This window comes from Schistocerca gregaria, chromosome X (genome assembly GCF_023897955.1).
Source record: "Schistocerca gregaria isolate iqSchGreg1 chromosome X, iqSchGreg1.2, whole genome shotgun sequence".
Lineage (NCBI taxonomy): Eukaryota > Metazoa > Arthropoda > Insecta > Orthoptera > Acrididae > Schistocerca > Schistocerca gregaria.
Genome location: NC_064931.1, coordinates 91151116 through 91176318, shown reverse-complemented (window position 1 = coordinate 91176318; position 25203 = coordinate 91151116). Strand labels below are relative to the sequence as shown.

At 35.8% G+C, this 25203-nt stretch overlaps 1 protein-coding gene across 2 annotated transcripts in view; it reads right to left on the bottom strand.

The window, feature by feature from the left end:
• Nucleotides 1-14574: 14574 nt before the first annotated feature.
• LOC126298593 (PDZ domain-containing protein GIPC3) overlaps nucleotides 14575-25203 on the bottom strand; it is a 234648-nt gene continuing 224019 nt past the window's right edge. The window contains exons 5-8 of one of the 2 annotated variants that reach the window (XM_049989967.1): nucleotides 24760-24869; nucleotides 24003-24084; nucleotides 18005-18165; nucleotides 14575-16883 (exon numbers count right to left, since the gene is read on the bottom strand). In XM_049989967.1, the coding sequence (XP_049845924.1) occupies nucleotides 18008-18165; nucleotides 24003-24084; nucleotides 24760-24869 (350 nt within the window). In that variant the 3' untranslated portion in view covers nucleotides 14575-16883; nucleotides 18005-18007. Of the gene's footprint in view, nucleotides 16884-17985; nucleotides 18166-24002; nucleotides 24085-24759; nucleotides 24870-25203 lie in introns of those variants that run through there. The other variant, XM_049989968.1, reaches the window with a different exon arrangement.

Here is a 25203-nt window from a genome sequence, read left to right as displayed (position 1 = left end):
AAATAGGTAAAAATGTAACAGACGCTTTTCAAAAAATATTTACAGACAGACACCCAATAAATTTTCAGACAGATAATGGCAAAGAAGAATGAGACTTCCACTCTGCAGCGGAGTGTGCGCCGGTATGAGACTTCCTGGCAGATTAAAACTGTGTACTGGACTGAGAATCGAACTCGGGACCTTTGCCTTTCGCGGGCAAGTGCTCTACCAACTGAGCTACCCAAGCACGACTTCCACGACGTCCTCACAGCCGTAATTCGTCTCCTACCTTCCAAACTTTACAGAACCTCTCCTGCGAACCTTGCAGGACTATCACTTCTGAAAGAAAGGATATTGCGGAGACATGGCTTAGCCACAGCCTGAGCGATGTTTCCACACTGAGATTTTCACTCTACAGCAGAGTGTGCGCTGGTATGAAACTTCCTGGCACATTAAAACTGTCTGCCAGACCGAGACTCGAATTCGGGACCTTTGTATTTTGGGGGCAAGTGCTCTACCATCTGCAAGGTTCGCAGGAGAGCTTCTGTAAAGTTTGGAAGGTAGGAGACGAGGTACTAGCGGAAGTAAGGCTATGGGGACAAGGCGTGAGTCGTGCTTAGGTAGTGCAGTTGGTGGAGCACTTGCCCGCGAAAGGCAAAGGTCGCGAGTTCAAGTCCTGGTCCAGCACACAGTTTTAATCTGCCAGGAAGTTCCAGTAGCAAAGAAATCTACAACAAAGAATTTCAAGAACTGATGAAGAAATGCAACATCAATTATTATTTAACTTTTTCAGAATTAATAGTATCTGTTGTTGAAAGATTCAACAGAACATTGAAAGAGAAGCTGTGGAATAAATTTGACATACAAGGAAATTATAAATGAGTTGACTCAGTTTCGAAATTAGTAGATAAATACAATAACACCAAACATTCAACTATAAAAATGAAGGCAATAGAAGTTAGTGAGAAACATTTAAAAATAGGCACCATTTTATCTCATGAAAAAACTAAATTTAAAAAAGGTGATAAAGTGAGAATTAGTAAACTGGCCAACATAAATTTTTGAAATTCAGGATGTTATTCATTCTAATCCAATCACATATAAACTGAAAGGTATCAAAGGCAATGTCTATGAACAAGAAATGCAGAAAACAAGATATCCAGATGTATACTTACTTGAAAACGTTTTCAGAAAGAATGGAGATAAAGTATATGTTAAATGGTTGGGATTTGATAATTCACACAACAGCTGGGTAATTAAACATAAAGTAATTTTATAAGAGGTAAAGGGTTGACTTATGTCTCGAATTTTTCACTCATATAAATAATATCAGCAATCAACTCTTCTTGTCGGTAATCACCCAAAAGATTAAAATAATTTTGATAGCAAACAATGGCCAGGTTTTCATTCATTATTTGGTATAAATTGATTAAATTTGAATTCTAATTCAGTCTTAACAGTTCTTCATAATTAGGATGTTGATTTTCAATTCTATGTAGCTATTTATGTAAATTTTTCCTCTCAGTTCTAATCACATAATAATCAGTTTTACATTCAACATCGAATAATTTTAAAAGAACAAATGTTGGTCTTAAATTTTCATTAACTGTTTGAGGAACAACATAAGGTATTAAACTAGTTCTTTTTCATCACTTTTATTTATTATTTCTGAAGCAATATTAACAGTTTCTCTTAAATTTTCTATTTGTTTCTCCTTTAATTTGATTATTTCTTTATTTTTTGTATTTATTTTTCTAGTAGTTCTATGCAATAATTTTTGTGTCAAATTTGATCTTTATAAAACTTTTTACTTGTTTTCTAATCTTATATTCTCCATGTTTTCTAATTGAAGGTAAAACTTCATGAGTAACCCATCTTTTAAATTGTTTGGATTCTTCTTTTTTGAAGATAAAATTAAAGAATAGAGACCAGATTCATTGATAAACACTGTATTTTTTGTGTATTTAAAGTGTGCTATGCGATAGCACCACTTGTTCCTATAAATTTTCTAATGTAATTCATTCATCAACATCAAAATTTACTGTGATAACTTGTTGTGGATTAATTTATTCTAAAATCCCAGCAACATCTTTTGCTTTAAACCATGGATTATTATATTCGTCAATAATTATGATAACTTGCTTATTGTTGTATGAAAGCTTGTTGTTGAATAGACCTACAATCGACTCCATTTATTAAGAATTTTTTTAAATAGTTTTGCAAAAAATAAATAGTAGCTGAAATCTATAGTTTGTATTCACCATATTTTTCCAACTCATCTTTTAAATTGTTTTGCAGCTAGTAATTTCGAACTCATAATTAAATGATTCATTGATAAAAATTGTCCCTTTTTTATTTTTACAAATCTAATAAAAATTATTTATTATAAATGGCAAACCTAAATGAAGTGGAATCTGGAGCAAAAGAAACTTATGAACTAATTGAGGAATCTGAAGACATTGATTGTGCTGTATGTTTAAGTGACGAAAACCATCAATTTGTCCAGACAAACTTCAGTCATATTTTCCATAAAGTTTGTAGTGACGAGTGGTTAAAGGAACAAGAAACTTGTCCATTTTTTAGAACAGTTATTAAAAACAGAGCAGCAGCAGGAGCTGATGGAGCTGACTTTACTACTACTGGATGAAATTCTTGATTATACAGTAGATAATATACTTGAAGCAACATATTTTCAGATGGATGATTGGCCTGATTATGATGATGATGATTATATATATTAAATTGCAAAAATTAGCAAAAATTACTTTTCACAGATCTAATAAATATTTTTCTATATAAATGGATTAGGTTCAACAGCAGTCTTCTGTGAAAACCAAATTTTCAAATACTGTAAGATTGAGAAGTCAACTGATAATTTTACTTTACAGAAATGCACAGAAGGTTGTTATAAAACTATGTGTAGACTATGTATAAATAAATATCATGTAAAAAATTGCAATGAAAGTGAATTCCTTGAATATGTGGAAAAAGTGTTGCTAAATATTATTACAAAGAACATTTACATTGGATTACGAGTGAAGAACATTCGAAAATATTATTACTGATGAATAACGAAAAAGTTGTCACTGGTCAAGCTTGTCTAGAGATTTAAGATTTAATTTGTTTTTACATAAATCCTTCACTTAAAGATAACTATAACAATAAATGTAAGAAGTGTACTTTAGATTACATGAAGAATAAGAAAGCTAAAGCAGCTGAAACTAAAGAAGCGCCAGCTGAAGCTGGCTTAGGACTGCTACAAGCACAAGCATCTTGAAGTTAATGATTAATTATCTATTAAATAATAATCTTTATCCATCAATTTGAGAATCCTTCAATTTGTGAAAAAAACTATTTTTGTAAATTTAATGATTTTTTCCCCCTTTAAATAGAAGGAGCAAAATGGAAATATACACAGTTGCTCAACTTTATGAACAATTGGGGCAATTCACTATTGCTCAAATACTTGATTATTGCAAAAGAAATAATTTACAAGGATATAGCAAATTAAGAAAAGTTGACCTAATTACATTTATTATTAGACATTCTTCACCTAACATGAGGGACAATCTTTGGAAGCAATTACCCTATCATAAATTTGAAAATGATAATGTTTTCCAAACTAAAGAAGATAAACAATTGAAAAGAATGTTTCCATTTTCTATAGATGTGTTTGCCAAAACTAAAAAAGATAAACTATTGAAAAGACTATTTCCATTTTCTACAGATGTGTTTGCAAAACAGGAAACTAAAGAAAATAAACCATTGAACAAATTATTTTGTATATATGCCTATTTACTTTGAGTAACACTGCTTGCATGTTTATGTTCAAGTTCCATTAAATTAAAGTACATCTAAATGTAGATCATTATGTATAATATGATGTGATACTGCTCGTCTTTTGTTGGTTTTTACTGGTCTTCAAATTTCATAAATATTAAATGGACATCATTGCTGGCAACATGTCCAGTGACTAGTCTCTGTCTTACTTACTACAGTGCTGATAGCACTAATTAAAGTACGAGTGGTTACTTTCTCTGTAGAGAGACGGTCAGATTGCTACTTCATTGTGGAGCTGTTAGTATTGAGAAGTGCACATTTACACTCGTGCACTAGATACTCATTTCTGGTCCTGGACAGTGTAGGCAAACAGAATGCAGAGTGTGTTATTGGGTGTTATTTGTGCATCGAGCTAATGAAGGGAACAGTAAAGTTAAATACGTGCAGTTCCACTAGTTCGTTTTGAAGACTACATGTGGCACAAATTTAAAACTATTCTGGCACCAGCCTCATGCATACAGACATTATACTTATTCAGTGTAACTTTAAAGTAAATATATTTAATTGTAAATATGTATTAATTGACTTTATTGCAGATGTAATGATCTTATATTTTTAACTGAGTGATGGTTGTATGTGTTAAAGGTTTTGGTTTTGTTTCTTTTATTTGTTTATTTTCTGACTGTGTTATGTTGCAACCTGTATCTGAAAAACTGTTAAATGAATGTTATTTGATGGAATGTTTTGTAATTGTCTCTGGATTCAGCTCAAAACACTTCCCAACCTGTTTCCTCCTATTTCACACAGGTGTTCAACTAGTGGGATATATTGTGAACTTGCTGGCCAGAGCAAAGAGTATGCATCACAAAGCGCATGTTGCATCACAGCAGCCACATGTGGAAATGCACTGTGCTACTGAAAAAAGCACGCCACTGTCCTGTCAAAGAAATGGCAGTAACATGGGGAGAACAACCCGTGCAATATAGTGGGCACTGGTTACTTTATCCTGCAGAAACACAAAAATATGTGACAGCAAGCTGTACCTGATGCCCCTACCCCCCTAAATGACTGGGGTCAGACCTGTGTGACATAGGTCAGTGCACTCCAGAACAGGGCCCTCATCAGGTGTATACCATACACATGTATGTCCATCACTGGCATACAGACAGAACATACACTCATCACTGTACATAATAGAGCAAATAGAGCACCATCCTACTGTCCATTCAATCTTTCATGACACCAGAATTCTTGAAGGTGTTACATTTTTCTTCTTGGAGTGTAATTAAAGCAAGAGAAACTGTGTGACTTGAGAGTATGCAGTGAAAGTCTACTTTTAGCATTTTTCATCATTATAGGAGTATTAATGTCACCAAATGTGAAAATTTTCTGTCTCTCAAATGTAATTAAGTACATCAACAAGTTATCTATATGTTTAACAAAACCTTCGGTACCAATTTTGAGGGCACAATACATGGATGCTACAACAGTCTTTCTTTCAGGGAAGTGCACAACAACAATTTCAATGCTTGAAGATTTACTCTCTTAACTGTATAAACATTTCAAAACATCAACATTTTCTTGCTCAAAAAATTGTACATAGAAACATGTGAAACGATATTTAGAAGATAATACATAGAGCCTTTTACTTTATCTACTGAAAACAAAATTAAATGATTGAGTGGCATTGTTGTCTGGGAGGCTCCAGCTAGGGAAGTTTGGTTGCTGGGTTACAAGTCTTATTTCAGGTGATGCCACACTGGCCGACTTGCAAGTCGGTGATGATGAAATGATGATGATGACAGCACAACACCCAATCCATGAGCGAAGAAAATCTCCAACACAGCTGGGTATCAAACCCATGCCTGCTGCATGGTAGGCAAACATGTTACCACTCACCTAAGCAGGTGGACTGCTTTATCTGCTGTTATAATTACATAAGCTTCCATGGAAAGAGTCAGTTAACATGAAAGTTTTCTGAGTATGGAACGGGGACATATTGTAAACAACTGTGACTGATGAATCCAACATTTTGGCCATAGTTACAGTGGCCTTCATCTGGGTTTTCTGGTGCTTTTCGTTGTCCAGAGTCGCTTATGTTTTTTGATGACTACTCTAAGTATTACGTTAAGTCATAATTTTAAATAGTTGATAAAATTGGAATCATGAGCCCTGTGTAGAGCCTTGAAGCTCTCAGAAGTAGACCAGCAGATAATCCCACTGCTGGAAAGCACCAGTTCAACTCCTGGCATCACCAGGCCTGGGTGCAGACAGTAATTTCACAGTTATCAAGGTGGCGTCTAGTGGTAACTACTAGATGATCCATTTCAGGTCGTCAACAGGTGTGGAGTACCTCTTGTAGCTGGCTGCAGGTGGTGACACGCATGCATAGTTGAAACAAGGATTATTTATGCCAGCTCAGTCCACCACAGTTTTGCCAAGTCATCATGTCCTCATCACATGGAACAAGAATGTAATCTTATGTCGACCATGGACAGGCTAAAATCCAGGTAATCATGGCTACAGTCTGCTTCTGTATTTCTGCGGTATCAGCTCTGTTACCACACTGGCAGTGAATCTTGCTGTACCAGCAGAGCCTGCTTTTAGCTTCTTGCGAAAGTGCAGCCTGCTAGCTTCTGCTGTCTTCCTTTCACTAATGCCTACTGCATCGGCTCATGATGACATTTTTGTGCTGATCCAGCCATGGGTTTTTGCTCGCCAAGCAAAGGAAGTCGTGGTGCAAGTTGCCTTCCTTCTTTGTTAAATCTAGTCCACAGGACGACAGACTGTAATACTCTGAAAATAACTTGCAAACACTTGTTAGCTTTCCATATATATGTACCCAACGTTTGGGCTTTTCTTATATAAATTCAGCTTGAACCACCATGTTCATTGATGGCATAAGTAACTAAAAATCACTTTTTAATGGGGACTCATTCATTTGAAATTTGGTGTGGTGTGTTCAGGAGAGTGAGCAATTATCTGCCTTAGATAGGTATAGGCTGAACATACCAAGTCAAAAGCAAGACTGTACCTTAGATTGAAACACTTATTGCCACAACTCTGCGGTCATGATCACTACTATATTCCTGCACATGCTGAAACATTTGCTCTGCACTAGTATGTCCATTCTATTTTTCTATTAACTCAACAAGCTTCCTTCGTTCCCCACTTGTAGACATTCATACACTGAATCATCATGTAACAGTATAGAGATCAACCTTATGAAATAATACTGCAAACTCTTTCCTCCAATTTATCTGGTGGTTTCGTCAGTCACTGTTTTGGTACATCCCTCAGTATCCCATGGTATTTTGTCTTTGCAACAGAGGTTTGCCATATGCCTTTCCAGGAAATCCATCCCTGAAACTGTTCTGATGAATAACCAACATAGTATACTATCAGTACCCTCTAAGGTAGTCTGATTTACTTCCTCTACTCCAACACTAATTACAGATTAAGTCCTTTCTGCAGTGTTAGGTTTTCTCATACCTTTTGGTACCTTATCATGTTAATTGAGCCATCGTGAATTTGTTCGCAGTTCAGTCAGTTCCTCCTTAGAGAGCACAAACCTTACAGCAGTGCATGACCTCAAAACTTTCGCCCATGTAGGACAATTGTCCTGTGAGTTCTACCATGCATTGTTCATGGAAAACTTCAGTATAACGTTTTCTTTTATGCCTTGTCCCCTTTTGAGGCAGTGCTGTCATCACCAGTGGCAGCAGATCCAGTGCATCTCTTAAAGGTTTCTGGACTACCTCTTTAACCACAACATTTTCAACATAATTTATGTCATCAGAAATCCTTAGTGCATCCTTCACAGTGTCTACAGCAGAACTATCATTTGCGACTACTCTCTGCATTACACAAGAACGATTGGTACATATCCCTATGCATCTCCATACAGGAATATACCTGCCACAAACTTCACTTACTCCATATAACACACTTTGACTTTTAATCAATTAGAAACCATTGCATCTAAATCAGTATCATCCATATTGCTATTCACACACTCATTCATCTCAGAACAGCACACATTTACTTCATGTGGCACTACAGCTAATTTGGGTTCTGAATTCACATTATTTTCAACTTTTACACTCTTACTACTTTATGCATACATTATTCTCCCAATATTAACTTCTTTCTCTTGACTGTCTACTTTTGCATAAGTTCTACCCTTATTTAATTTCCCCCTTTCAATACACTTGGGCCAACCTCCTCATTACACTACATTACATTAATATTTGTTCCATAGATCATGAATATAACCTTTCATAATGAAGTGGAATGTGTCAGCTTAACAGAAGTCTTCTTTACACTATTCTATTTTTACAGTTACTTGTTCATATCTAAGAATTCATCTATCAAGTGGAAGAATTATCATTCAGAAATTCTTTTAATTTGCTTTTAAATGCTGGTTGGCTATCTGTCAGACTTCTAATGCCATTTGGAAAATGACCTAAGAATTTTGTTGCAACATAATTCACCTCTTTCTGTGCCAATGTCAGATTTAACCCAAAATAGTGAAGATCATTGTTTCTTCCAGTGTTGTAGCTATGGACTTTGCTGTTATTTTTGATTTGTGATGGGTTATTAATAACAAAGTTTGTAATTGAATATATGTACTGTGAAGGTACTGTGTATGGCCTACATTCCTTAAATAAATGTCTGCAAGGTGATCTTGGGTGGTCTCCAGATATTATTCTGATTACACGCTTTTTTCAAATGAATACTTGTTCTCTTAATGATGAATTGCCCCAAAATGTGATGTCATATCAAAGCAGTGAATGAAAATAGGCATATTAGGCTAATTTGCTGATACTTTTATCACCAAAATTTGCAATAAACCTAATAGCATAAGTAGCTCAATTTAATTATTTCAGTAGATCATCAAAGGGTTTCTTTCAATTTCTCATCAATGCACACACCCAAAAATTTTGAATATTCTGGCTTATCAACAGACTTATATTCAAAGTCTATATTTATCAATGGTGTTATGATATTTACTATACAGAACTGTGTGTATTCTATTTTCTCAAAACTTAGTGAGAATCCACTTGCAGAGAACTACTTAACAATTTTCTGAAAGGCATAATTTACAGTTTTCTCAGCTAATTCTTGTTTGTTGGGTGTGATTACTATACTTGTATTGTCAGCAAAAAGAGATAGCTTTTCATCTTCATGAATATAGAATGACAAGTCATTAATATATATTAAGAACAATAAGGGACCCAAGATTGAACCTTGTGGGACACCATTCTTCATACTTCTCCAGTTAGAGGACTCTGCTTGTTTTTGCAGACTATCTGTACTGTTAATTTCAACCTTCTGCATTCTTCCAGGTAAATATGAAATAGACTGTTGTACACTGTCCCGTTCATACCACAATACTTATCTAGAAGAAATTCATAATTCAGAGAGTCAAAAAGCCTTTGAGAGATCACAAAATATCCCAGTGGGTGATGTTCATTGTTTCAGAGCATTTAATAGTTGATCAATGAAAGCATATATAGCGTTTTCTGTTGAAAAGGCTTTCTGGAAACCAATTTGACATTTTGTTAGTACTTAATTTTTACAAATATGTGAAGACACTCTTGAATACATTAGTTATTCATGAATTTTGGATAAAGCTGTCAGGAGAAACATTGGGTGGTAGCTGTTAGCATCAAACCTTTCTCCTTTCAACAACAGCATATTTCAGTCTATCTGGAAAAATGCCCTATTGCAGTGAGCTACCATCTATGTGGCTGAGAATCCTGCTTATATGTTGGTAACAAGCTTTTATTACTCTGTTGGAAATGACATCAATTCAATGTGAGCTTTTACTTTTGAGTGAATTTATTATTTTCAAATTTCAGTAAGAGAGCTGGCTTGAATTTCAGTTTTATCAAGTTACATAGCCCTCGATGCCATGGTTTTGTGTATCATCCTCATGTCGTAGCCATTAGCTCCAAAAATGGACCTGAGGTTCTGTAGTTCAGCTTGCAGGTTGTGTTCATCACTGATCCTGTAGGCTCTCTTAGCTAAAGTTCGCAGGGCTGAATTCTTTTCCGTAGGATGGTGGTGGAAGGATGCATGCAGATACTTGTCCGTGTTGGTGGGCTTCCCATAAACTCTGTGTCCAAGCTTTCCCTCTGGCTTGCAGTAAACTTCCACATCAAGAAAAGGCAATACCCCATTCTTTTCTATCTCCATGGTAAAGTGAATTTTGCTGTGCTGCTGGTTGAGATGTTTGTGAAAGTTCTGAAGCTCTTCTTCTAATGTGGCCAGATAACGACAGGGAAATGCAGAATGAGGCACAGAACAGCATCATGCTACCATATGTACAAGGGGTTACTGAGTGTCTGGACAAAATTCTCCGTCACGCAGGCATTAAGCTGATTTTTCGTAGCTACAACAAAATAAAAGACATTCTGGGCTCAACGAAAGATACAATTGACAAGTTTCATGCCGCCTGAGTTTATTAAATTGAGTGCGAATGTGGACTGGTGTATGTAGGTGAGACTGGGTGTCCAATAAGCACAAGGTTAACTGAACACAAGAGATATGTCTGCCTCAAACAATCCAACAAATTCAGTGGTGGCAGAACATCAGGAAGAGTGGAAGATGAAGATCAAATTTCAAGAGGCCCACATACTGGCGAAACAGCTGTTTAGTTTGAGGAGGAAGATTAGAGAGACTATATTAATAGCCAAGTGACCCGACAATATGAATGGAGAAGATGGGTACCAACTTCCAGCGTCTTGGCTGCCAGCTGTGACAGCTTTGTGGAATGACAGCTCTCACAGAGCAACAGACGCGCAGTAGGCCACAGCGGTGGATGGTACACAGAGCACTGACACGGCCTAGTTGATTCTAGGCAGTTAGTAAACAATGCTTTGCTGTAGTCGCCACTCAGTCTCCTATTCACTGATTTCCACCAATGGCAAGCCGTAAAGGAAACTCCAAAGGAAAACACCCATTTCTGCCAATGACAACACGCAATACAAAGACCAATAAAATGAACTACTAATACCATTGCTCCTCACCCTCACGTCCAATGACAGTACTCCTTCATAGTATACAAGTATCCAAACTAGTGCTCATTCAGCAGTTAGCAATACACCCCGAGGAAGGCATCTTGCAACAATCGTTGAAATGTCGGAATTTTACAGATGACAATGCCGCCTGAAACCTAGAAGAATTTTATTGACTGTGACAACGACCGCGGAAGCCTACATTTACATAGGTCTGACATACAGGGGCCTCATTCATTGGCAGCCTGCCTCCTGTGCTTAACCATTCTCACTTCATTATTTTTCTGTATCCTATCTTTGAAACTCTCAACAGAATTAACTTGGCCACTTAGGGCGGGGTCAGCTAAACTGTACAAGGGTCTGTCCTCTTTTACAGCATTTAACTTCCTATGGAGGCCTGCATTATCTCCTCTCAACTGAGCTATTTGTTTGGTCAAAGATTCAGTTATTTCCTGCATGCTAAAAGCCTGTGTTTCTGAACCAGGTATTATGCAATCAGGGGGATATTGGATGTATATGGAGAAGGGCAGCATGAATGGTCACACGTTTGTTTCATCTGTGGGAGAGTGCCACAGAGATATTGAAGAAACTGAACTGGCCAGGCTCTTGAAGATAGACATAAATTATTAACTGTCCCAAAAAGGTCTACAAACGAAGTTTCAAGAACCAGCTTTAAATGATGACTCTAAAAAATACTACAATCCCTATGTATCACTCACATAGGGATTGTGAGGATAAGATTAGAATAATTACAGCACACACAGAGGCATTCAGACAATCATTGTTCCAGTTCTCCATACATGAATGGAACAGGGAGAAATCCTAATAACTGGTACAGTGGGATGTACCCTCTGCTATGCACATCATAGTGGTTTGCAGAGTATAGATGTAGATATAGATCTTGAGGGTTTTACATTCTTTTAAGTTTGGCATACTTTTTTTGTTGCTTCTTCAACAATGTTCTGACCTGTTTTGTGTACCAAGTGCGATCAGTATCGTGTATTATTAATTAATTTGGTATACGTCTCTCAATTGCTGTCAATACTATTTCTTTGAATTTAAACCACATCTTGTCTATGCTTACACATTCAGATTGAAAAGAGTGGAGACTATCCGTTAGCAAGACCTCAAGTGAATTTTTATCTTTTTCTTAAAAAAAAAATAGATGTAATTTGCACTTATTTTTGGTGGGTTTGGATGTTAAGGTATTCAGTGTTGTGACAACATTGTGATCACTAATCCCTGTATCCATCATGATGCTCCCTATTTGGTCAGGATTATTTGTTGGTAAGAGATCAAGTATGTTTTTGCAACCATTTACACTTAGAGTAAAAGAAACCAATTATAAATTTATTCTGGTTGTCAAGTATAACATTTACCCATATTAATTCAAAGGAGCTATCTGCTTCGATTTCACTACAAGGTAAACTACTTCTGACAGCAATAAAAACTCCACCACCAACTGCATTTAATCTATCATTTCTGAAAACAGTTAGGTCCTTTGTAAAAACTTCAGCTGAATTTATTTCCAGCTTTAGCCAGATTTCTCAACCTATAGCAATTTGAGCTTCAGTGGTTTCTATTACCACTTGGCATCTGGTTCTTTTCCAACACACTATGACAATATGCAACTACAATGCCAATTGTTTCTAGGTTTACTTTCCTCTGTTTGTCCTAAACCCTTTGAGTCTCGCACCCTTCCTGTAGTTTCATGAGACTCTCTAACCTAAGAAACCACCCAGTTCTCTCCACACAACCCCTGGTATCCATGAAGTTGCTTCCTGTATGTAGTGGACCCCTGACCTATTAAGCAGAACCCAGAAACCCACCATCCCATGCCGCAAGTAAAGAAATCTGCAGCCTACGCTGCCACAGAACCATCTGAGCCCCTGATTCAGACCCTCGACTTGACTCTAAACTAAAGGACTAAAGTCGGTTCTGTTGATGATGATACAGATGGCAAGTGAGACTGGTTGTCTTTACTACTTCAGCTGGCCAGTGTGCCTCAAGTAAGGGTGAAATTCATCTTGGAATAGCATTCCCTTCCAACACATTTGGTGAGAGGGTCTTCTGGGCAGGGGAAAGGATAAGTCTCCATCTAGAACTGAGCACTGATTGTAGCTTGAAATCTCCACACAATTGGAGAGAAACATTGAGCTTTCAGAGAACTGGGAGGTGTGGGGGAGGGGGGGCATGTGCTAGATTTCACTAGCTCAATAACCCCAGCTGCTAGGAGATGATCCAGCTCCTGCTTTATAACAGCACATAAGTAAGGTAACGAGAACTGGTCTGGTATGCTAAGAATGAGGTGTGGCACCCAGCCAAAGGGTGATGTATGCCTGGAAGTCTGAGGCACATCCCAAATCTGAGTGAAATAAAGATGCAAAAGTAGTGCAGTGATCCTCCAGTTCCTGGAAACTAAATGTCGTTCATATGACACTTACTGCATTAGAAGTAGAAAATCCAAATGATGTAAAGGTGTTGAGGTGAAAAATGTTGGTGGCAGACGATGAGCTATGTAACATTTTTGCAGAATGTAGTGATCAAGAACTATCCACAAAGAGGAATAGAACTGACCCTGTAAGCCAGCAGACACCACAATGGTGGGGACAAGTCAGGTGAGCCCAGTTGTGCAGACATAACTGGATTTATTAAAGAAACTGTGGCCCCTGTGTCCACATGGAAACATACATCCAGGTAAGAAATGTGAAACATGAGAAACAATTTCTTCTGCAGAGGGACCACCGACTGCAGTGCATGCACAGTCTCCTGGTGCACAACGGGTGCAGGATGGAGACGGGTAGCATGGCTTCAACACACTCAGCAGAGGTGCCCCTTTTTGCCACAGCACATGCAGGACCGACAGTGATCTGGATAGTCTGCTCGGGAGTGAGTGGAAAAACACTGAACACTGAAGGCATGAAGAAAGTGGCCTGGACCCATGAACATTTACAAGGGGCGACCAGAAGCTGGGCTACCACAGAGACATCAGACAGTGAAAAATAAGAATGTTGCTGCAACCTGGGGTTGAAACGCATGGTGGTGTGTTAACTGCTGCAACTTGTGGTCTCACCACAAGTCATTTATTAGCAGTCTGCACAATGTCAAAAGAGTGTGTGATGAGTGAGATATCCTCCAACAATGGTTTATTCAGTTTCAGCACCTCGGTATAAACTTCAGGATAAGGTGCCAAATGAATCATGACATTATGAAACAAAGAGTCGGCATATGAAGCCTTACAGCCTTGATTGATGCAGATGAAATCATATTTGCAGCTGAAACTTTGCAAGTCTGTAATCTAGGAGCAGTGTGATTGTTTAGGCTGTTTATGGCATTGGTGAAACTCAAGCCTATAGGCAACCATATGATACCTCTGTGAGTTATAATTAGTCAACAGGTCCCATATCCACTGAAAGGAGAGCACAATGGGGTGACATGAAAGGGCCAATTTGTGAAGCAGAAAAAACGTGTCTGGCAATGACCAAGGCAGAAATAACAATTGTTGCACTGAATCATCTGTGACTTGATACACCATCAAATGTTCCTAGTCCTCCATAGTGTCACTGAAAGGCAGAAATGATGAAGCATGAATGAGGATGTCGATTGCAGGGGTTACAGAAGCCTGAAGAAAAGTGGTATTTTCACCAATCTGCGCACGGTCTCTCTGCCAGTGCCAACAAGAAATAAATACTGATCTATAGGAAACAACAAAAATTGCACTGCCTGATGATGTTTATATTCCTTTTTTATTACAATATGGTTAACATTTTCAATAGTTATTTGATCCTAATTTGCTATGTCTACAAAATAAACGGTTATGAATAATAATGTTCAGTTCAGTGGTTTATTGTTTAACACTTACATTTAATGTCTATGATTAACATTTAATTTCTATAATAAATGATTATTGTTATCGTTGATGATTAATTGTAACATGTGTACAGACTTTTACATTTCTATAAAAATCTTCCTCCAGTGAAGACTTTCTTAGTCATGTCAGAGGTTACAAAACCAAAATATTCATTCTGACAAATACTACATATTTCTATAACTTTACCAAATGTTTTAAACACCACTGACAAACTATGATAAATTACACTCAGAATCACATCATGTTATTGAACATTACATAGGATTATTTTGTTAAAACTGAAATTTTCAAATTATGTAAGAAATATAAAATATCAACTTTCTTCCGACTAAACAGAGAAAAGCTATTAATCATTAAACAACATTCTTAATTTTTTAGATTCTGACTTTTCTATAAAGTGTCTGTAAATTTAGCTCCTCAAAATACTGCCAAATGAATATAGATTATATATTGTTTAGTTTAACAGTTTGCAAAATAGATGCTGGTTTTCAAAAAGTAATAAAATATTAACAAAAATTTAGGTAACTTGAAACAGAGTCTATAAATATTGGTGAAATTTTAGGAAAGACAGGGAAGCTGCAGAATGTTTTCACTTTGTTCCAAGAGAACTATAATTTAAATTCACTGGAGGAATAGATGAAGGCAATTTAGAATAAGTAAATAAACCAAGGTATACTGTACAGGATCATGTAGTATTTTTTACTTCAAATATTTCTAAATGTTTAGATTGTATTGCTTTAAATTTAAATTGTACTGCCTGCATTTGGATTCCCACCTGTGAAGGCAATTGATTTTGCGTAGCCATATGGAACCGTCACTATATCTGCCCCAGAGATACTCACTGTCTCCACCAAACTATGTCACATAGAATCCAGAATCAAGTACCACTTACAAAAGCATCACCATTAATGAGAACTAATACATCACACTGAAAGCATGTTTACTGAGCACACAAAAACTATATATGGAAACAAATATCCTGTTTATATATCCACAGGATTTTCTAGCAAATTATGATATTCCATAAACAAGTAAGTACCACAGCCTTCCAGAGGAGACGGAACTGAACTGATGTCTTGCAGAGCACCAGCCACTATAAACACAACATTATGGCAGATAACATCCAGCATGTGGCAGCATGATTCCTTTCTGTACTATTCTTACACTCCTGGGATCTTTATAGAAATTTCTTTCAGTCTTAGATTATAATCACACTTTATAATACTTTATGAGAAAAGATAACTTAAAGGCAATTGAAAATCACAGTAAGACATGATCATTGTCCAGCACTTACCTTACTATCAGTACTTTAATGATTCTCATTTCAGGCTGAAAAGGTGACTCTTTGAGGAAGTTTGGAAAGGGTCTTAGGGGGATACAGGTCACTCGGACCCTAGGTTGAGGTCATCCCTTATTCTCATAAAATCTTTTTTGTATTGCTATAAAATCAGCCACAACACTTTCTCATTGCCTCTGTCATCATAGGTAGTTGTATCTCTAAACATGTCCACAGAAAATTATAATCATGTGTCAGACACTTAAATAATTGAATATGTCTGCTTTCAGAATTTAATTTTGATCTACTGTTTCATGTCACTTTGTTTAAATGAAGATTATTAAAACTGTACATAGATTTTTTTTACTTAAAGTACTTTATTTAATGTTAAAATGTAGACTGTACAGCAAAACAACATTTATTCACAGTTTCTTCTGCTCTATTTTATTTTATTTTTTCTTACATGAAAGCACACAGTTATGTTTCACATTTGAATGTATTCATGTGGTATATTTTATGTACATGTGTGCATTACATTAAAGAATAAATACCATGTGAAAAATTCAAGGCATTGAATTAATGTACAGTACAACCAACAATATTACAAATATTGAAAGAAAATGCATTACACACCTTCAGAAAGATACTTTCATATTAAAATAAAATTTAATAGAAAGTTGTGCAGTGTAAAATTTATTTCTTAGACCTGCAGTAGCATACCTTACATGATGAGCATATATGACTGCACTGAATGAGAGTAAAATGAACAAGGCATAGGAATCAGTTTTTATACAATCAGCTGGCAAAGATAGTTGTAATAAAAGAGGAAACCACTGGTTTTGTCTGCACTGATAAAACAGCAGAAATGCTATTACCGCAGTTGCTTTGTTATTTTGATTTCTGCTTTCCATTTGCTACTTTTGACTTCATTGATGGAAATTTTTTGTTCAGTCATCTGCAAAATGTAATACATATGCTAAGTTTGATGACAATGTCCCAGTCTTATAAAAAGTGATGTTATAAAAAGATACACAAAATGTATTTGAGATGCTAACACTGAAACTTTACCCTACCATTTATTTTTTCCAGTTTTCATTAAATCTATAGATCTCTTTGTTTTGCCATCATTTCAGTCATGTTGTTGTATACAATTGTTAAATTTCATTTCTCATACTTTTTTAACTAATTTGAGCTTTCCAGTTATTGATTTACATGAGACTGAATTACTCTTCTATTTCTGTATGCCTCCGGAGCTATATGCATTTGTACCATTTCTTAAGAAAGTATTATTATAAATCAAACCTTTAAGTAGTGATTGTTTCACAGTGGTTAGTGGCAGAAGAAACTAATTTTGGGGCCAAATATACAACTGCTATTCTCTTCAGTATTCCTGATAATTTCTTCCAATACACAACATCTCTCTCTCTCTCTCTCTCTCTCTCTCTCTCTCTCTCTCTCTCTCTCTCTATCTCTTTCCCCCTCCCTAAAACACACACACACACACACACACACACACACACACACACACACACACACACACACACCAACAACAACAACAACAACAACACACTCTACTGAATGAATGATGTTCATTAAGATTTCAATTTTTCCAATTCTTGGTGACAGGACTACAGTTTTCCTCAATAAGACCTGCCAAATGTAAATTGTGGGATCATTATGTGTGGGAATAAATAACATTGAGTTTATTATGCTCCATGAATGCCACATAAATAAAGTTCATCACACTGGAAATAACTAAAATATACTTCTATATAAAACAGGGCATGTAGCAAGTACATTCAAGGTAACAGAAAATATCAACAAAGGAGACCATAATTCTGATTCAGTGTAAATAATATGCCACATCTCAAGCCAACTGTTAAAAATAGAATAACATTTTACATGTTTATGCTTTTCAGCTGCTCTTTTCAAATTGACCATTACACTGGAACCCATTGTGGGCTTACAAGAAATAAGTGCTGTAGATGACTATGATACTGCTCAGTAATCCTTCATATTTTACAAATTTTAAATTTAAAACTTATACTATTACATACATAAAGATTTAGTTTTTACTGTTCAGTTCAGGCGACCAGAACGTGCATCAGTAATTGCGCCCCAAAGCTCGATGATAAAATCATCAGAAAACCCAAATTCTTCAAGTTCTGAGTTGTCAATTGCTTCAGCAAAATCCATACTGTTGGCTTTTCCTTGAGCTTGTTCCCATATCAGAGTAGCTGAAAATTTAAAGTAATTTCAGCAGTTGTAATAACAAAGCAAAAATTATTTTATTAAATTCTATAAGATTATTTGTGTTTCACATGTATATTTCATATGCGACTAAGTCAGCGAGGTCATGAAGTGTCTCAACTGCCTGCACATGCTTTGGCACATTTAATAACACATGACATATCTCAATTTCACAAAGTAAACATTGTCATTTCTATGTATAGAGACATATCATCAGAAGAGATGCTTTTAATTTCAGTGGTCTTTTATCAGTGGTGTTATATATGAAATCATTTATCCATATGATAAAACACTAAGTTAACATCATAAAGGAGACCTGTCAGGTATGTGGAATGAGTCAAGTTATACAGCAATAGGCAAAAGCAGTACTGCAGGCTACTCCTGTAAAGTAACTAACAACAGTACTAATCTACTCTTGAGTGCTCACATGTATATTAGGAGAAAAATAACTGCTTTGAAAAAAAAAAATCCACTACTGCTCCTCTTTTACTACTTAGTTGCTACTTCTATGTAATACTTCAAACAAATCATATACATGATTTTACACAGACCAAATCACCTGTTTGTATACTGCCAAAGTCAGGATCAGTTTAATACAAGATACATTGGAACTTGCACCCCTGAGTGAATATACTCAGATAAATTGTACAAGGAATTGCTAATGAGGTATTTACTTTGTTGCTGATTATCTGGGGATTTTCAGTTTACTACCAGATGTCTACCAACAACTTGTTATACAGTTTTGAACTAATGTATAAAACTCTATTCTGAACAGTAGGTAGGGTATGCATAGTGCATAAGAATCACCCTTTCCAAAATCTGTTAAATCCATTTTTTTCCAGTATTAACTTTTCTGTATGCCAAAAGAGCAAGGTGCATGCTGCATAGTTTAGAACATAATCCAAGTTCCAGTAGGTGCTATTTCTGTAATAAAAGTAACTCCAAAGTTTAGACTTCCAGTCTCTGTTATATCCATGATGGCACAGTTCCAGTAGACGTTGAATTTGGACAACAATACAGGACCTAAAACAGTTCTATTCAGTGCATATTTAATGCTCTGAAAAAGATGCATTTCCAAAATCCATTATTTCAGTGCACTTGTCAAATCGTATTTAGAATACATTTTAAACATTATGTTAATTTCTCTTGTGAGGTAAATGCAACTTTAGTTTGTTTAGTTCTCTGTATTTTACATTTTTTTTTAATACTGGTATACCTGTAAAGTTGGATTTTGGCACAAATACACATTATTGAGTAACAGCTGGTTGGAGGGATTGAAAAGGTAGATACTCAAAAAGCACTATCTTGAACCTCAGTTATCATTATGGCCCTATTGTAAACTTTGGGACTATCTACAAACTTGAATTAGATGCACTTGTTGCTGACTGAAGACATCTCCTAAAGGTGCCATGAAACCTCCCTCTCCATGACACTTTTGGTTCAAGTCTTCAAATATGGTATTAATTAAAAAGAAAGATCACAGCACTCGGGGGGAATAAAGCTGCAAGTCTGAGATAGGTTGAGGTAAAAATATCTGCAAGAAGGGTAAATACTGGATGGAAGTAAAACCAGCAGAGATACGTAAAGGTGTCATGGTAAAACCATAAAAATCAAACTTGCAACAGTCCATTTACAGAACCACAATGGACCCATTTTGAATGGGCATTAATGAACTTTTACTCCACAAGAACGTCTTCAAACACAGTCTGGAGCTGACCTGGCTGAAGATTCTGATGTTAAAGAGCTACCTGATGAGGCTGAACAGCAGATCAGTATTTGATGTAAAAAGTAATGAACTCATAATTATGTGCTACTTTAATATAGAGATGACAGCAATTGTTCAAAAAAATTAATTAATAGGTATGTACTATGTTATTCTTTCTAGTGGACACGAATAATTTTGTTACAGGAATAAACACTGTGAAATGTCTATGTTATTTTTCATTTGCACCCATCATTTTTAAACCAAAACATTTCCAGGAACTGTTGCATCCAGATTGCAGTGCCAAAAGTAGTTATGTTCAAAGCAAAATACCTGTTTTAAATAAAAATAATGTGGTGTGATTTATGGAAGTATAAATATAAATCCAAAATATGAAAGAAAATGTTAATAAATAAACAATAACAATAAAACCAAATACCAACTGAGTGACAGGTTTTTTCTCATTTCTACATCTAAATCTACATCTATACTCTGCAAACCATGGCAGAGGGTACATCCCATTGTACAGTTATTGGGGTCTCTTCCTGCTCCAGTCACATATGGAGTGAATGAAGAATGATTGTTTGAATGCTTGCCTCTGTGTATGCAATAATTATTCTAATCTTATCCTCAGGATCCCTGAGTGAGCACTATGCAGAGGGTTGTAGTATATCCATAGAGTAATCATTTAAAGCTGGTATTTGAAACTTGTTAATAGACTTTGTCAGGATAATTTATGTCTATCTTCAAGGGTCTGCCATTTCAGTTCCTTCAGTATCTCTTCGAAACTCTCCCTTGGATTAAACAAACCTGTGACAATTTGGCTGCCCTTCTCTGCATACATTCAACATCCCCTGTTAGTCCTATCTGGTACAGGTCCCACATACTTGAGCAATATTCTAGGACGGATCACATGAGTGATTTGTAAGCAACCTCTTTAGTAGACTGATCAACTTCCATAGTGTTCTACCAATAAACCAAAGTCTACCATCTGCTTTACTCATGACTGAGCCTATGTCTTCATTCCATTTCATATCCCTACAAAGTGTTACACCCAGTTATTTGTATGAGTTGATGGATTCCAACAGTGACTCACTGATGTTATAGTTAAATGATACTATGTTTTTTCGTTTTGTGAAGTGCAAAATTTTACATCTCTGAACATTTAAGGCAAGTTGCCAATCTCAGAACCATGTCGAAATCTTATCAAGATCTGACTGACTATTCATGCAGCTTCTCTCAGACAGTACTTCATTACAGATAACTGCATCATCTGTGAAAAAACCTGATTTTACTATTAATATTTTACTATTAATATTGTTTGCAATGTCATAAATGAACAACATAAACAACAAGGGTCCCAACACACTTCCCTCGGGCACACCTGAAATTATTTCTACATCCGACAATGACTCTCCATCCAAGATAACATTCTGTGTCCTCCCTACCAAAAAGTCCTCAGTCCAGTCACAAATTTCACTTGGTACCCCATATGATCATACTTTCAACAACAAGTGAAGGTGTGGTACTGAGTCAAATGTTTTTCGGTAATCAAGAAACACTGAATCCACCTGATTGCCTTGATCCAAAGGATTCAGTATGTCATGTGAGAAAAGTGCAAGTTGGGTTTCACATAATTGATGTTTTTGAAAACCATACTGGTTGGCATTGAGGAGGTCATTCTGTTCAAGATACCTCATTATGTTTGAGCTCATAAGATGTTCTAAGAATCTACAAAAAATGAATGTCAAGAATATGGGATGGTAGTTTTGTGGATCACTTCTACTACCCTTCTTGTAGATGGGTATGACCTGTGTCTTTATCCAAGAACTGGGCATGGTTTTTTGTTCGACGGATCTGTGATAGATTATAGTGATAAGAGGGGCTAATTCAGCCACAAATTCAGTGTAGAATATGACAGGGATTCCATTGTGGCCTGGAGCTTCGTTCAGCTTTAATGATTTCAGCTGTTTCTTAACACCACTTGATACTCATACTATTTCATTCTACTTTTGAGTGATATGAGGATTCAATTGGGGCAATGGTCCTGGGCTTTCTACAGTAAAGAAACATTTAAAACAGTGTTAAGCATTTCAGCTTTTGCTTTGTTACCCCGAATTTCAGTTCCTGTCACATTCACTAGAACTGGACACTAACTTTGGTGTCACTAACAGCCTTTACATATGACCAGAATCTACTGGGTACATATTCTGAAAAAAATTTGTTTCATGGAGATAATAGACTTTGGAAATGGTTGACTCATATAGAGATTATTTTTACTTCTGCTATGGTGCAGGTGAACTGCTCAATTCATCTTAAATTCATTCCTGTTATTAACCACAAATATCATTAGGGAGTATATATATTGGCCCATAAGAGTAAGAGTTCTTTGGTCACTGAGGAAGCTTCTGCAAGATGTTCAGTTGTCAACTTTGTGCAGGCTTCTATGGAATAAATGGTTTTGGGACCTTTGCTATGTTGCCTCAGAAGATTGTGCCACAGAACAGTAGTGAGTGGGAATATACAAAATATGGTGGCAATGTCAAGTGATAAAATTCTTCTTCAAGGAATTGATTCATTACCACTACTGAGAAACCATGTATTTTTTAAAACTCTTTACGAGCTTGTGTTACATTTGTATCATTTTGGTACCTCAGTATCACAGCTATTTTTCATAAATTTTATGATAATGTGAAATGTTCCTTAAAATTATGCTGCTCCTTGCATCATACAAACAGATAATTACATAGCTCTCTTCTTTCACATGGTCTCTAAAGAGTGTGATGGTAGTTTCAAAGATACTACATGAAAGGAGGGTTTATACTATCCTTAAAAAGACTTTCCGTTACAATCCCATTTTTCAGCGATTTCTTTTCTAATGGGCCCATAGCATGCATGAGGTCAAAGAAGGACATATTTTTGGTATGGGTTTCTGCTACACTATTAATATATTTACTCATAGTGATTACAAAGTTACAAAACAAACTCATTTTGACATTTTTGTCATTGTTAAGCATACCTGTGCAGATGATATAATAGGTATAATATTGTTCCTTACATCTACGTAAATTCCTATGTTTACATATGACATGTTATGCTTATATCTTAGCTGGTGTGATTCAGTCCATGTTGCATATTGGATCATATCAGTTGTCTTTATTTTATGTTATTATTTCCATGTACTTTCATTTGTGTGATCTCAGTAAAATTATTTTTTGCCACTTTCTGACAATTCTGACTACATCAGAATTTATTTTTTATGGAAAGCCACTGATTATGTGTAATTTTTAGAGATAGTGTTTTATTATTTATGTTAAACCACAAAATACTATCTCTAAAAATTAAATGTAATCACTGACTTTCTGTGAAGTATAATTTCCATTGTAAACATATAGCACCCCTGGAGCCAGAGCTGTCAAAAATAATTTTACTGAGATCACACACATAAAAACTGATAGAAATAACATGATTATAACATAACAGAAAGACAACTGATACTTACTCTTGAAGATGCAATATGGACCATGTCATACCAGGTAAGATGTAAGCGTACTGAGACAAATGTAAAGATAGAAACTAACATAGCTGTAAGGAATAATATTATACCTATTATACCATCTGCACAGGTATGCTTGATAATGACAAAAATGCCAAAATGAGTTTGTCATATAGCTTTGTGATCAGTATGAGTAAATAAATAAATAGCACAGCAGAAACCTTTATCAAAAATAAAACTCTATTTTTCTTACTGTTATTTTAATGAACTCTTCTGCAGAGCAATAATTCTGTTCTGGCATATAGTATCAGGCTTTTCCACTCCATAACTTATGCCAAAAACATGGCTTGAGCGGCACATAGAACAATAATATTATGTCCAAGTACTTGACTAAGAGTATTTTATATAGGCTTGTTTCTCCCAGAATTGTACCTGACAGCAAGCTGCTGAAAACTATGATTAATGGCAAGTTAATTTTCTGTGAGCCACCAAACAGCATTATTAATGAATACAAAAGCATTTTCCTGCAAATTCAAATAGTTTTAATTTAATTTAATTCACAATGCATGTAAAATTATTTAACAAATTTCTCTCTGGAATAGTAAATAGATTAAAAACATTCTTACCAAGTTCAGCATCATTTATGCCCATAAATGAATCAAGAAGACTGTTGATTTTGTCAATAGCTACTTTAGCTACATCATCAAGCTGAAAAATGTAACAAAACATGTTAAGACGATTTTATCCATCATAGTAGAAGTTGATCACATTGTGTGTGGATTAAATTACTCATACAAATACAGCAACTAGCCTTTCATTTAAATTACTTGGTTTGAGGTGTGTGATGAAATTTTAAATGTTGCAGCTGTCTGTCTTTTATTCTGCAGTCAGTAGCAGCATGCATCAATAGGCTTTCTATGTAAATACCTATGTATACCAAAGTGTACAAAAGAGCATATAATATGCACACAAGAATCAAACCAGGAACTAATGATTACAGACTGAAACAAAGCTGCAACATTCAAAATGCAGTCAACAAACTGACAACAAAAATGTAGCTGTATTAAGAGAAGTACTAAGAGACTGAATAAAAGCCTGAAATCCATCTTATTATGAAACATGTTATTAGAATTAGCTGACTGTTTAATTTCTTAAATTGAACATGTTTAAAAATAAAACATGGATTCATAAAACTTATAAAGATATATTCTGTCAAGATCTTTCTGGTAATTTTATATGTTAAATGTGTACATTTCAGAATGTACCTGCATGCCTTTGGAAACTGCACTTACCTGATCATCTACAGTATGCTTCTAAACTGTCGGTATACTCATTTAAAGTTAATGGTTACCATTTTTCACTCTTTAATTTTTATTTACTCACCTCTGGCTGAATCTGGGCTGGTCCATTAGCACTGAACCTTATTGTTTCTTTCCCAGAGCCAAATGCAGGTTTCTTGTTCTTCCGACGATCAGCATGTGGTCCGACATGAGCTGTAACAAAACAGGGAATTTCTTATTGAAACTAAAATTTTTTGTTGTGACTTGCCGATCTTTCAAAGTGCGCCGCACAGTTACGCACGTCCTCTACATGCGGCGCTGTCTGCCAGCCATGCAGCAGCAGTGCCACCTAAGCAGCCAGCCAGTCAGTGGCCGCTAGACTTTGACTCAGTTATGATTTGACTGTTAACGTGTACACATGTCTTACTCTGTCTACTTTATCTGTGACTTTCATGTATTGCATCGCCCTTGAAATATATTTGTTCAACTTGAAGTTATAACAATTGGCGACGAGGTAGTGAATTTTTCTTTTTAATCGCTGACCCAC